Raw genomic sequence first — 15,013 nt, 5'->3', positions numbered from 1 at the left:
ATAGTGCTTACAAGCCTTGCATGTATACTTAGGCCTACTGACTGATACTTTCGAACTATCGCTTAGATCAAAAAGCTTAGAAGCACCTCTATATTAAAGATGTACATTTCGGCTACTGAAAAAGCCTACATCTTGCCCTAATTATGTAATTCGATTGGTAATAACACGAGAATCCCAAGAACAACACAATTTGTAGGCCTGTGATGCAATAAAACAATTCAACAGACCACATTGTAGGGGGGATGATTGTATGCACCATACCCCCCCCACCTGAAATGAAGGGGGGGATGTATCCCACCCATCCCCCAGGATCTACGCCCCTGTTACGAACTATAACTTAGATCAAAAAGCTTAGAAGCATGCCTATATTAAAGATGTAAATTTTGGCTTTTGAAAAAGCTATATCTAGGCCTAATAATGTAATTCGATTGGTAAGAACACGAGAATCACAAGAACAAACACACAATTTGTAGGCCTGTGATGCAATAAAACAATTCAACAGACCAAACTGTAGGGGGGGATGATTGTATGCACCATATATCCCCTTACCTAAAATGAAGGGAGGTGTATACCCTCCATCCCCCCATGATCTACGCTCCTGGTATAAGGATTTTGTTAAACAGAGCAAATAAAACAATAAGTTGCAAAATTCTGTTTTCTTTATGAGTCTGTAGGATGTCTATCAGTCCCAAAATCTCAAGCTCAAATTTTACAAAGTTTAAACTTAATTAATTGAACTGTGATCTATTTGAAAGCAGTTTATTTACTTTTCTTAATTTCAAATATGGCAGAATACAAAAATTGTTTCCAGTCAACACTCTCATCTTGAAATTGCTCATGCGTCAGATGTTTTTGGATTTTTCTTTCAAAATTGCTCACATTCATTTTTCACTGGTTTTGATATCTAGCCTGAATGATGAAGTTGCTTTTACCACTTCTGGTGCATGTTACTCATCCCTTACTGAACTTTCAGCCACAGGCACAAGTGACCCTTCTGGGATTTATTGGCCTTTATTTGGGTGGTAGATAGAGAATTATATGACATGCATGTTGTCTCTTCTTTGTGCTCTTTATTTATTATTTTTTTAGCCTTTTACAAGTGTAGGTTTACAAAATTCTTATCTTCCCAAGTTTGTGTTCCTTTCTATACTTTCCTGAGGATTCTGTTCAGCCCTCATTGGCTTCCTTGGAGATCACTTTTTAGGTATGTATGTTTTAAATTTCTTACCATAGTTATTTTAACCTTCCTTATTGTATCTACTTCTCTTCCTTTTTTTTCCCCATCCCCTTAAGTTTGGATTTATACTTTGTTTTTGCCTCCTGTTGGGTGATGGCATTGGTATGCCCAGTCCACCATAAACTTGAAGTTGGCCTGTCTTTGCAACTTTTAAAGTGGGCTCCAATATTCTGGAACACCAGTTGTGGGTTTAGTTTTTTCTGTTTTGGTGGATGGGTTCCAAATTTCCTGTTCATCTTACCTATGCCCCATTTTCCCACTTTGGTCATCCTCTAACAATCTGTTAGATTGTTATTTCATCTCAATCTGCTGGCCCACATCAGAGCTGGACATGGCTTCAAGTCTTGTCTGCCAAACTTACATTTGACAGTTTATCCCAGCTTCCCTGTGAACCACAGTTCACTGTTTCCTGTAGTGATGCATGGTATACAGGCAACAATTTAATGAATTTGGGAATGGTGGTATCTCATTTGAAGAATTTTGGCCATCAGAGCAGCCTTTTCAACTCCAAAATTTGGGTTCATGATGTTCTAGTAGAAGATTTCATCTTGTCCTTTTTTTCTGCTCTGCCATTTCCTCCTTTTTCCTTGGGATCCCTGGTTACACCAGTTTCTATCCAAGGCAATACTCTACCTCCTTACCCAACAGCTTTTTGTACCTGTTCCCTGCCGGTCACATGTTTTACTCCCACCAGTTTGCCCATTGTTGGAGTGGTATTGATTTTTAGCACCTAGCCCTTCAGTCTGCCTTATGTGTTGTATGTTTTGATTGAGTGGTTTACCCCATTGCTTGACATATTCATACACTGGATTTGTGTTTCCACAAGTACAATGATGACTGGTGTCTTGCTCATTTAAAACACAAGTCAGCCTGTTCTACTCATGAGCTCTTTCTTGAAGCTTTGCAAGTGTGATGGTTGATTGCATTGGAGGGGTCATTCCTTTGTCTTCCTCAATACCTTTTACTTCTGAGTGTTTTGTTCAACATTTATCTTGGTTGGGCTCATTTTTCTCATCTTTACTTCCATTCTATAGAACTGGCTGTTCAGACAGCTCTGTATGCTTCTTTACTTACTACTGGCAAGGTTTTATTCCTTTTTGGGAAATGGTCTTCTCTTGCAGGGCTCATATATGTTTGCTTTAGTGGGGCTTTTCACAGGATCCTTTGGATGCTCCTTGAAAGAGATTTAATATTTTAATATCTATGTTTGTTTCAGTTTAATGTATATTTAGAAATGTATGTAACTTGTTTTGTTAATTATGTATCGTTCTTTGTAAAAGATTCTCAAGAGTAAGAATCAACAATGTTTTATAAAAGCACTAACATATCTTCAAATATTGTTGCCAAGTGAACTTTTGAGAATGTCCCCTTAAAGTTTATAAATCAACACACTGAGAGACCATAATAGAATATTGTTGGTCACTATAGTCAGTATACTATAAACTCTAGAAACTATAATTGTGATAAATGCTTATTAATTGGAAAACTACAGATATTTGACCAGATACATTTATAGATGTCAAACATTATAAACCGTTTAACATCAGTGGATTAATTTCAGATGGTAGTATTTCTGAGGACATTTTATAATTGTCATCTGAAAAACTAGTGTGCTTCAAGCTAGCTAGTTATGGAAAGAAGTGTAGAGGTATATTAACAAAGAATTAATTTGCGCTCCATTAACATCAATAAGAAGATTCAGTTCCAGACCAGATATAAGACTCAGTATTGTTTGTAAGTTTATAAAACTCTTGTAAATAAATAATTATTTGTAATAACCATCATTATAACTTGTATTGTTTGTATATTAAAATATAATTGTATTAAGAAAGAAAATCGTGTGTATCAATCTTGTTGGCAAATAACATAAATTTAATACCTATTGACATTCAATTAACTTCTAAGATAAAATTAAAATTTCCAACTATTAAAAATCATAATTCTTATCATGCATAACATAAAAAATCAGACTCATTTAAGATGAATGATATTATGCAACATTCTATTCACATTCCCTTCTCACTGATGTATGATTTCCATTCACAGTTGAACAAGGTCCATATTTTAGCAGGTGTTCTGCTTCCTCCTTCATGGCCAGAGTTACATCTGTTCATGGATGCCTTCCTTCAGAAATGGGGTGCATGAGTTGATCATATTAATGCCCTGGAACTACTGACTGTCCATCAGGCATTGTTTCATTTTCTTTCCATCAGCTGCTATCTGTTTATGATCCATTCTGAAAATTCTACAGTGGTAGCTTATACCAATCACCAAGGCAACACCTGGTTGAGATCTGTGTTTTGCACTTTAGATATTATCTATTTGTCCATTCCATCACAATTATTTGATGGCATGTCGTATTCCATGTGCATTCAATCTTGTGATGGATTATCTGTTTCTTCTTCTATTCAGTTATTTCATCAGATAGTCTCCCTTACCCTTGCCACTCCATGCAGGGTCCTTCTGATTATTCCTTACTGGTCCAACACAGAAAACACACCAGAGTTTTCCTCACACCCATCTCTCCTCAGTTGCAATGTGGGAGTCAAACTAGTCTTCTGAGAAGAGGGAGGAGTACCATATTGAAAGTTTTAATTTTTCTGAATGAAAATCTACTTCCTTCTTCTCACACATCTTTCCCAAGTTTTTCCAGTGCTTGCATCTTCTGCCAAACTTCAAAGTGATAATTATTCCAGTTATTTTTCATCATTATCAGATTCAACTCTTTCAAGTTGTGGATGTGATTTAGGTAATGAATCAAAATCCATAAGTGAATTAAAATCAATTGGTTCTCAGTGGGTAAGGTGTCACAATTTTAATCCATTTATTCATTCATTTGATAGTAACAATGCTGGACTCGCAGATCAATTTAGGCTCATAGATGAATCTGAAGAAATTAACTTATTTTTTACTGCTATATTTGATCAATGTATAATGAGTCATATTGTGTGAGAAACAAACATATTATGAGTTTTGTAAATCTTTGAATTGTGAAGAAAGTGAAAGTAACACTCCTTCTACTTCACAAAGTAAGAAATTGGAAGATTTCTTGGAAGGAAATCCTTCTTTCTTTTCTTCTTTTTGTTGCAACACTTGTGCCACATGTAAAAAAAGCATGTGTTGACTGATTATTGGAAGAATGATTCCCTTATGGGAACTGCTTTTGGTTCCAGTTCCCACTCCCTATCCATAATTTAATTTCCTACTCCTAAGAATCCTTCTTTTCTTAGAGGTCTTGCTGAGGCCATTCAAGACCTCTTCCAAAGGAGATATCTAGCAGGTTGTTCTCAACAATGAGTGTTTATTCCTTTCTCTTTGTTATCCCCAAAAAAGATGAGTTATTGGAGACCAATTATAAATCTGTCCCAGGTGAATATTTTTCTGTATCCCCCCTCGCATCACTGTGGAGCTTTTATCTCTCACTTCAGTTGGGTCCCCTGCTAATACAGCAGTAAGTCTATAGATTTACAGTGTTAAAATCAGAGATTTGATTCTCCTTGATTTCACATTCACATTACTCCAGAGTCATGTCTGTTGTTTTTTTTTCAGTTCAACCCTGAAAATCAAGTGCTCTAGTTCAGAAAAGTACCATTTCGACTCTTCAGCTCCTTATGTGTTTTCTTGAGCAATTTGCTTATCACCTTCACTTTCTGGGTCTTCCAACCCATCATTATGTGTATGACTGGCTACTTCTCATTTATTTTTTGCAATCAGTGAATCACACATGTTTGCATCTACATCAAGCAGCATGGGTGGGTTTCTAATGAAGTTGGAGAAGTCTATTCTTAACCCCACTCAATACCTGGTTCATTTTGAGATTCTCTATTTTTCACACTTATGTCAGGCCCAGCCTTCTCCTTTTCATATAGGGGATATAGTGTAGGTAGTTACAAAGACCTTTTCCTCTTCTTCTTTCACAGCTGAAGAGATTTTATCCCTCTTGGGGAAGTGGGCTTCTCTGGAGTTCAAATGCATACAATTTTTAATCAATGGAATTTTTCCCTCGATCCATTGAATCATCCTTTTACCCTTAATTCATGATCAGGACAAACCTATTATCAGACCACAGTGGGTTATCCCTTTCCTCCACCAAAGTTACATTTGTTCATGGATTCATCTTTGGTGAAGTGGTGCTTTCCCTAACTCTACTCTCGAGAGAGTTGGAGTCTGTGGTTTGTAGAAGAGTCTGTACCCCATATCAACATAGTGAAACTTTGACCTGTTTCCTTTGGTCTTCCAGAAATACTTATGAGCTCTGGATGTAAACACATTCAGTCAGAAATGAATGTGTCTTCACATTTATGTTTATCTTTTAATCCAACTTCTATCCTTAGTTTTATACCTCATCCAGGATGCTTCTTGTCTCATCCTGCTGGTTGTTCCACACTGGCCTGCATAGCCTTGGTTCTTTCTTCTTTGGCTTTCACTTGTGCAACATTCTTTGCCTTTACCTTTATCGCAGTGTCTCTTTCATCAACCTTGATCAAACATAATTCAAACCAACATCACCAAACTTCACATTTGGGTGGTCGACTCCATGTCTCAGTCTAGAGACTGGCTACTTGTAGCATCTTTTCTTTTCCAAACCATCAGACCTTCCTTAACCATTTACCAACAAAATTGATCACTTTGCTATTGGTTCCTTTCCTCCTGTTCGTATGTTCCTCAGCTTTTCCAGTTGTTCAAGTGGTTACTTGTCCAGGACTTGTTCATTTCAACTTTTTCATTATTTGGTGGCTCTATCAAACACCTTCTGTTTTCTCAGTTCCATAACATTTTCTTTCTCTTCCCTCCCACTTGTCATTTTCCTCCTCTTCAGTTTTTTTTGTATTGCATGTTCCTTTGTTATACAAGACTGGCATCTTAATGTGGTGCTTTATGCACTTCATTATTCTTTTCTCAGAATTACTTGCTATGTGTTCCTTGTACCATATGCCCCTTAAGATCTAGTTCCATCTCTTCATTCCAACAGTTATGCCAATAATGTTTCTCTTATCCTTTTCCATTCTTCTTGCATAATTCTCTAACCTGATTGGTTCTTCCTAACTAAGACTTGCACACTGGGAAAATTCTTTTGCACTCCTTTCCTAACCTTCAATTATCCACTTTTACTCCTGTTCTCTTCCAAGTAGGCTTCTTTATCTGGTTTGATCCTTGTGGTGTTATGAGGCTCATACTGCCTTTTGTTGGGGCTCATGATCCCAACTGTTAATTCCTTGGGACCCTTCTGTTACACATCATCTGTGTCCAATAACTCTCATTGGGTTTAGCTCATCAATTTTTCAAGATAGTGTATTTGGACTTGTCTGTGGAAGGTCACTATCACTACAGTGTCTTGTTATACAAAATTCATCATATTATCCTGTTTAGCTGGTTGTCTTTGCCTCCCCTTGAAACAAATCGTCCAGGCTAGTATGTGGACAACTTTCAGTACCTTCACTCATTATCTGCACAATCTGGCTGGTTTTTTTTTTTTTTTTTTTTTTCTTCTTCTTCTTCTTCTCTGGTGAATACTGTTTTCATCCCATGATGATTCTGCATATGCCCATTCACTTTTAACTGGGGTAAGTCTGCTAATTTCCTTTCTTTTATGTTTTCAGCTTCCCTAAGCTTCTTTACAAATATCACCTAGTAGGGGGTGTTGTTTGGTCAGGTATGCTGTGTATAAAATCTACACTAAATAATTATATAATGCTTGCAGGTTGGTTGGGTGTGTATGTAAGACCATTGAGTACTTTCCTAGTGGTGTATGTATATGTAATGTAATTATATTTTTAGTGGGCCATCACTCAGGGACTTCATGAGTATAGCTGAAGGGGAGTTCTGCTTATCCTTTTTGACCCTTGGGTTTCATCTGGTTTTTCAAAATGGAGAAATGCATTAACCCATTGTGCTGTTTCTTGCTGCCTCCCTGAACACTTTTTCGTGTGTGGCATGAGAGTCCTAACCACTCTGTTCCCAGTTGCTGGTGTGGTGGACCTGGATGTTACTATACTTATGCTTATTTATCCACTCGTGAAGCAGGCAAAGCTGGTTCCCTACTAGCATATTCCCTGGATGTTTTCTGACTGGTCAGACTGCACTCAACAAAACTAAAGATGAAATATTATTTGAAGCCAGCCTATGTGGGGATCCTCCTTGTAATCCTGAGTTCAGGATGACAATGCCCTGTTCATGTGGTTGTGTGAAGTAGATGCCTTTCTTCTGGTTAATTCTGGTTGCAAAAGCTTTTTTGCTGCTTCTACAGTTGGGTTCAAAAGACTTCATCTGTTGTGTAATATTAATACTCTATTCTTATAGTTGAGCAAATGCTGTTTGTCCTCTTCATAATTCTGAATATAATATATCTACCCTGCATTTATTGTTGACTGAGGTATGATTTAGCCCATAATACCAGTTACAGCTTTTCCTGTTCTTACAAACGAGTCAAGGCAATGCTAAGATCCCTTAATGGTGGGTTTGGTTTGTCGTACTTCTTTCTCCCATGATGGTTTAGGGAGTTTGATTAGTTATGACTATTTGATCACTTCCTCTTCACAGTTCTTGTTGCTTGCTTCTGTAAATTACAGAGTTGTGGTTGTTGAGTACTGATAACATGGTCCACATGCCCTAGCCATCTGTTGTTATTACATTTGTTTTTCATTATATGTTGATATGGTTTGCACCTTCTTAATGCTCTTACAGTTTTGTAAGCATTACCTTTTCTGCTCATTTTATGTTACTTACCTAGGTGAAATGCATACCTGTTCCAGAAGTATTGCAGTACCTCATAGGTGTGCTTCATTTTTGTCTAAGCACACCCATTCATTCTGGGTGGTTATATTCCCCTTGACTTGCACATATTCTATTCCTCCACTTTTGTAATGTGGGATTCTACCCTTTCTGTGAAATAAGTATGTTTTAGAATTTAACATTTTCATACACTGAAAACATATATTTCTGATGGACAGTTACCTCCTCCCACTTGTGCGTGCATGCACACACTAACTAAAGCTGATGTTTTTATTCTATTAACTGGCAATTCTTAAAAGCTAGAATTGAATAAAAATAGCAGAGGAAGCTAATCATGCTGTTATAGGTGGTGCAATACTAATGATGGAAAGTAGTTGCATTATATTTAGAAATGGAGCAAAACTGATGAGGTATCAACACTAGTTAGTTGATTACAAAAATTATTTAGCAAAGCTAAAGGGCAATCAACAATATAAGATGGCATTTGTGAGAAGAGGCAAGTACCTATCAAACTTCTAAACATTTTCAAAGCAAACCTATCTTTCGAAATTGTAACAGTTGGAAAATTTGTTTAATTCCATTTGTTTTCAGAAGACTCATCCCCATTTTGATTACCTAAATTTTGAAAAAAAAAGATAAACATAAGAATAAGGTCACAACACTTCCACCAGTCTTACCAAGATGTCTTATGGATTGTTTAGTAACATGTGGTACATAAATCCTCTTGCCCACTTCTCATTTTTTGTGAGCTATATGCTTGTCATATCTACCTTTGAAAGTGTATACCTTGTATTACCATTAGAATATCTGTGTTATTATCAGTAATAACATTATTTTAAACCTGAGGAGTTAAAAATAGTGCTGGTATTACAGCACCATATGTACGGTGACCTCCTGTTCTTGTTTATTTATTTGTTATTTAATACTAAATAACTTGTACATTTTCATTCTGGGTTGTATAGAGGGGTTGGATTACTGTCTAGTATTGAAACACTTCCTCTAAACTTAGGTTTAGACCTATGAGCAACATAACCTTTGGCCTGGAATATGCAGGGTGAATTTTTTAGACTTATTCTGGGGAAAAAGTAGCATCTTTGATACCAGAAAATACAATACTTTCCTTGGTAATTGCACTGTATTAATTTTACAGAAGATTTTATTGAATGAACCATTTGTATGCCAAAGAATGGAACAAACTGGTCTACATTGAATCATGTAGGTATGTTGACTATACACACAAAAAATGAATGTCTCTTTGCAAATATCAATATATTGTTTTAGGAGTAAATGATTACTATATTAAAAATCTTCAGGTACGCTATTTGTGTATGAGTGAAATTAACCACTTGTGTTGGGACCCACTCAGCTCGAATTTCATTACTTGTATTGTTCTATTAGGAGTGTATACAGTGTTTTGTTGATATATATTTATTTATTTATTGGCACATTAAACTTTGTTCTGTGGACAGGTTTTCTTACTCTGATATTGTTAAAACTTTTATTATTACTTTCTATTTATTGTTATTAGTTTATCAATGTTTTTTCTTTTGACAGTTTCATTCTGTTTATTATTTTTAAATCTAGAATACTTATTATCATTACCTGATTATTTTTATAGGCACATCAAAGTGTAATATATATGTAGTTGTTCTTTTTAAAACTAGGACTCATTATATACCATTACCTCAATAATGTTATTAACAAGTCAAGATTTGTCTTATAGGTGGTTTTTAATATTCTTAGGTTTATATTGGTTAAATATCTTGTGGATTAGTGGGTTTATAATGCTAAAAAGTGCATTTTGATACCCATAATGGGGAGAGAACAGGTGGTGCATTGTGTATCTTTGTGTTCTACAAGAAATTAAATTTATAATATATTTTGCTATTAAATAACTAATAATATAGAAGCATACCTTTCAGAAACTTATTTAATTTTGATAAACTTGTTTTTACTTTTAAAACAGTAGAACAGGTAAAATCTATTTTAAAATGGACATAAACATCAAATTAATTTTAGACAACACACATCTGATTTATAGGGTGTAAGCAAAAACTGTTTGGAAAAAATTAACACAAAATGATTTAAATTTTAATTATGTGTTTACAGAAGAGATATTAAGTGTAAGTATAATATATATGAAGGTAAGGTCAGATTTTCTTTATAAAACTGTTAACTTTTGTCTTAGAATAAAGTTTTTTTATTTTAGGTGTGGAAATGTTGCAGCAATTTTAGAATTAGATGAAAATCTTCAAAGGGAATTTACAATATTTGAAGCAGCACCTCAGGTAATTTAGTTATATAAAAATTAAATTTGTTTTAAGATAAAGGATGTTTTACTTTACTTGTAGAAATAAAGAACTCAAAAATCACTGTACCAGTCTACAATGGTTGGATTACTTTTTAATAGTATGAAACATATTCTTGTGATAGAAGGATGTACTTTTTTATTGGTATGAAATACATTCTTGTGATGGCTGAATGTACACTTCATTAGTATGAACTGAATTCTTCCAATGGCTGCTTACAGGTTAGTTTCTCCTCTTCCAATGGCTATATGTTGGTTGCCCATCTTGTGTCCAACAAAGTCCAACACAGAATAATTGATGTAGCACTAAGATGGTCAGACTTGCTGCCCTCATTTGCAGCTCTAAGTTTCTTCGAAACGTCTTCCAGTCTTGCTATGTGAGTCGGAATGCTGTCCACATAATTCTTGATATTTGATGGTTTTATGAAACATCTTTCTCATTATGCAGTTGAATATTGTGGCTGAGTTGACTAACCCAAACAGCATTCTCTTGAACTGTTAGCATCCATCGGGTGTCACAAAGAAATGTCTTCTCTTTAGATTCTGTCTTTGTCAGAACCTGGCAATAACCTTTACTGAGGTTAATCATAGGAAAAGAATTTGGCCCACTTCTATGGCTCCTGGATAATGTGTCACATAGCCAACTATTGTCAGTGCATACTAATTACTCTTGTCAAATATAGGTATTAGTGGTTCAATTGCATCCACAGTTACTGTGCTGAATGACTCTTCTATGAAAAGTGTTTATCTAGTAGCACTTTAGCTACCTTCCCTCTCGGTACTGTCCTTTGGCAGATGTCACATGATATACAGAATCTGGTCATATCTCCAATAACTCCCAGCCACTCAAAGTTGTTGGTGATTCTGTCTGCCACTATCTTCACTCCTACGTGCCCTCCCACAATTGACTTCTGAGATAGATCATAGTTGAGTCTGGTATTCTGTTATTCCTATGATCTGTTTGACTTTCCCCAGAGAATTGCCTTGATAGATTCAATACAGCACTTCCTTCTGTGGCTCTCTGTTCTAGAAGTCCCTTTTCCCATGTTCTTATGCTTGACTTTCTTCCATGCACTGTCTGAAAGTTTCTGCAGCAAAGAGTCTTGTCTGTGCTTCCTTCAGTTCCCATAAACTTACATTCAGAATGTCACTTTTTTGAGACTTTCAGGAGCTTTGATGTCTTGCATGCTTTTCTTTTCTTGAGCTCTTGTAGTGACTGCAGATGCTTCATCAATCTCCTTTTAGTCTGATTCATCCAAGCTTCTACTGCTTGGTATGTTGCCAATAACCAAGTTATAAATGAATGCCTTCATACATGTGGCTGCAAGGTCTCCCATGTTGTATGAGTGTCTGTCTTTTATTCTTGCTATAGAAAACTTCCTCACTGTCCCATCAATTAGTACACACAGATGTGCCTTGCCTGTCTTCTGTTCATCAGATGTTAGACTGCTTCCCAATGCTGCACTCAGTGTCTCATATGGCTTTCACTTTTTTCCCTTAACACTCCTACGAAAAGACGTTTCTAGTCCTGATTTCTCCAAGCCCGTTCCCCTGGCTGTGGTTTCGCTAGATAGTAGATAGGGACAGTGGGAATCTTGTTAATCCATTCATTAATGGATTTAAATGGCAATTTCATTTAAATACAAAATTATTAGCCTAATATTAATAACCTCTCAAGTTGCTCTGGGGCCTATTAGGCCCCACTTTTCGTAGGAGTGTTAAATACCATCACCTCCTGGCACTGTGTGGGTTTGTTAGCACCTTGATATGTATGTCATATACTCTGATCTTCACTGGTACTGTTGACTCATTTGCTAACTTGAGCTGACCATCAATTATGCACTGTTTAATCATGGTGATAGCATTTCTTGTGGTGAGTAAAACAAGTTGTATCTATTTTTCTCTTCTCATAAAATTATCCATGGTAACAATCACTGTTTTTCATGTTAACACTATTTTTGTAGGTAACTCCAACTACATAATATTGAAATTTCTGCTGTTGCTTGTCGTTGACATACTTGCATTTATGTGAAATGTGCATCATTTTGTAACAAGCGTAGCATCACTTCTTCCTTTTATCTGTTGACTTCTTGTCACCCTTGGTGGCATCTTGCCATCCATAGTTTTGACTTTGACTGGTTATTCTTGGATTGCCAATTATATGATCTTTATGGCTAAACTCCCAATCACACAATCTAGATCAGTCTCTATAACTATATAACTAAGTTGAACTACATTTTGGACATGTATACACCCTTGTGCAAATTAATTGAAACAAATGGTCATTTTACAATATTTTCAGCATGGTGGCCTGTGCAGGCTTGCAGGACCCGCTGATTTCTTTTAATAGTCATTTTTTCACACAGATGGCATCATTAGCTGTGTTTTGCAGTACAGTCGATCTATTTTTTGGATAAATGAAGAAATTTTGAGGAATATTACATCATTCGAAATTGCATTAGAAGGGCAAGGAGACCAATCAAAAACTTTTACCAACTCATTGAAGAAAAAACTGTATCAGTAGGGTCTGAAATACAAGAACTGAATGCAAGAACAATGGAGGAAGGTGTTATTCAGTGACAAGACTCATTTCTTCATACAGGGTCAAAGAAGTCTGCATGTTTGCAGATCTCCAGGTGAGAAACTTCGAGAATCTCACATCAATCATTTCGTAAAACATCCCTTGAAGAAGATGTTTTGGAGCTTTTTCAGCTACTATGGCGACAGAGGCTTACATGTTGTAGAAGGTATGATGCGAGGACCACAGTACATTGATGTTTTGCAGAGAAGAGTCATTCCAAAATTGAAAAAGAGATTTCCAGACGGATTTGGCATTTTTCAGCAAGATCTGGCTCTGTGCCACTCATCAAAACTTGTGAAGAATTTTATGACTACAACGCGAATAAAGGTGATGGACTGGCCTGGACACTCTCTGGACTTAAATCCTATTGAAAATTTTTGGCGATTCGTAAAGAAAGACTTCAGGGAAAAGACTGTACTATGAAAGATAAGCTAATTGAGGTGTGGTACTGCAATCCAAAAATTAGTAAAGATTGCTTGTGGACTCGATGCCAAAGAGGATTAATGATCTTCTGAAAAATAAAGGTGGTCATATCGTGTATTAATTTGCGAGTAATTTTTGGATTCTCAGAAATAAAATGCAAACAATTGAAAAAAACTTGATTTTCCGTTTTGCTTTCAATTAATTTGCACAAGGGTGTATATAGCCTAAAAGAGGCCAAGAATATTCCACACAAAACAAGATGTTATCATGTAATAACACTTAAACAAAATGAGAAAAAGTAAAGGGTTCCATAGCATGATGCAAAAATACAAGTGCCAGTTAACAACAATTGAACTACAAAATGCATTATTTGTATGCAGTTATACATACCACTGTCTCAAAAAAAAAAAAGTATGCATGACCACTTTGGTCAGCTTGTGGGTCTATTGTTCATGTTACAGCAAAAAAGAAAACGTTTTGCTCCACACTTCATGTCATTATTCAGTCAGGCAAGAGTTGTTATTGATTAGTTGTCTTCCATTTAACCTCTCAGTTCAAACTGGGATATAGCTATGTAAAAGTAGTTCTTTTGTAGGCTTGCAAAAAATTATGAATTTAAGTAAATCACAAAAGATGTTGAAATAAAAGACGGAAAATCCTGAAACAGATTTATCAGTTTCAAAATTAAAAACTACATTTATTTATCATAATACTGTTTTTTTTCAAGTGTTATAATTTCACAATTCTTTGGAGATGCTTCAAAATATTTTCTTAGTTATTTAGTAGATATATGATAGTTTGTAACAAATAGAAAAAATATTAGCATTGAATTCTCATCTTCTACTTTAAATATAATGAGTAGTATGTTAAATCATGTTTCATTAATTTGACCTTTCTTTTTTGTAGGAAAGTCGAGGAATTCCAACAAAAAAGCCACAACCTGATTATTTTCTTTAATTTAAACATGAAAAAAATGGTGGTGTAGTAAATGAATCATGGCATTGTTCTCTTAGTGTACTTCTGATCATAGTGAAAGATCTGCCAAATGGAAACTGTCTTGATGCCTTACCACATATGTTTTACTAAGGTCACCTGATCCACTTCTGAGAAAAAGCTTAACAACTAGGATAAATCAGAAAGTTTTTTTAATGAGTCAGAAGGGGTTGACTTCCAGACTGTTCACGTTCATTGTCTACCATTTCATACTGTGTCAAATTGGATTGTAGTTCAGTATGTCAAAAAAACTGAACATGTCTAAAACTCATTCTTGATCTCTTGTCAAACTAGGCAGATGTAAACTTTTAAATGTATAGTCTGGAAATAAACTAAAGTTTCCTGTACTTGTGTGTGTTGAAAATAGTTCCTTAGTTAATCTTATGAGCATTTAGAGTAGAACTTGAAACTCAGTTTATTAAACTAGTATATGTTCTAAGGAAAGGCTGTTTTCAAAGTCGAGTTAGTAATCGAATGTATATCCTTTAAAATTTATTATTCCTAATGGTAGATCTGTAATAGTAAAAAGGAGTTATGTAGACCAACCATCTCAAAACTCTTCACATCAGTTGCAAAGATATTAATTTAAACTAGAACATCAAGTTGGGGTTTGTCGTTCTTTAGATTAAGTATTTAAAACAAATGTTTCTTGTGCAGTTCAGAACATTTTGAGAAAATATAATCTGTGACTGAATAATCTTAGATATAAGTGTTATTTATATTGATAATGTCAAAAGTT

General features: G+C 35.4%; 1 protein-coding gene across 9 annotated transcripts in view; it reads left to right on the top strand.

Moving 5' to 3' along the window:
- The window catches only part of LOC143244735 (serine/threonine-protein phosphatase 4 catalytic subunit-like), a 47,591-nt gene extending 32,969 nt beyond the window's left edge, over nt 1-14,622 (top strand). For 8 of the 9 annotated variants that reach the window (XM_076489930.1, XM_076489932.1, XM_076489928.1 and 5 more), the window contains 2 exons: nt 10,179-10,257; nt 14,188-14,622. In XM_076489930.1, the coding sequence (XP_076346045.1) occupies nt 10,179-10,257; nt 14,188-14,238 (130 nt within the window). In that variant the 3' untranslated portion in view covers nt 14,239-14,622. The remainder of the gene's footprint in view (nt 1-10,178; nt 10,258-14,187) is intronic. The other variant, XM_076489931.1, reaches the window with a different exon arrangement.
- Nucleotides 14,623-15,013: the final 391 nt, after the last annotated feature.

The sequence above is a fragment of the Tachypleus tridentatus genome, chromosome 2, assembly GCF_004210375.1.
Source record: "Tachypleus tridentatus isolate NWPU-2018 chromosome 2, ASM421037v1, whole genome shotgun sequence".
Lineage (NCBI taxonomy): Eukaryota > Metazoa > Arthropoda > Merostomata > Xiphosura > Limulidae > Tachypleus > Tachypleus tridentatus.
Note: the sequence above shows the minus strand (reverse complement) of the source record. Positions and strands in the feature narration are given on the sequence as shown.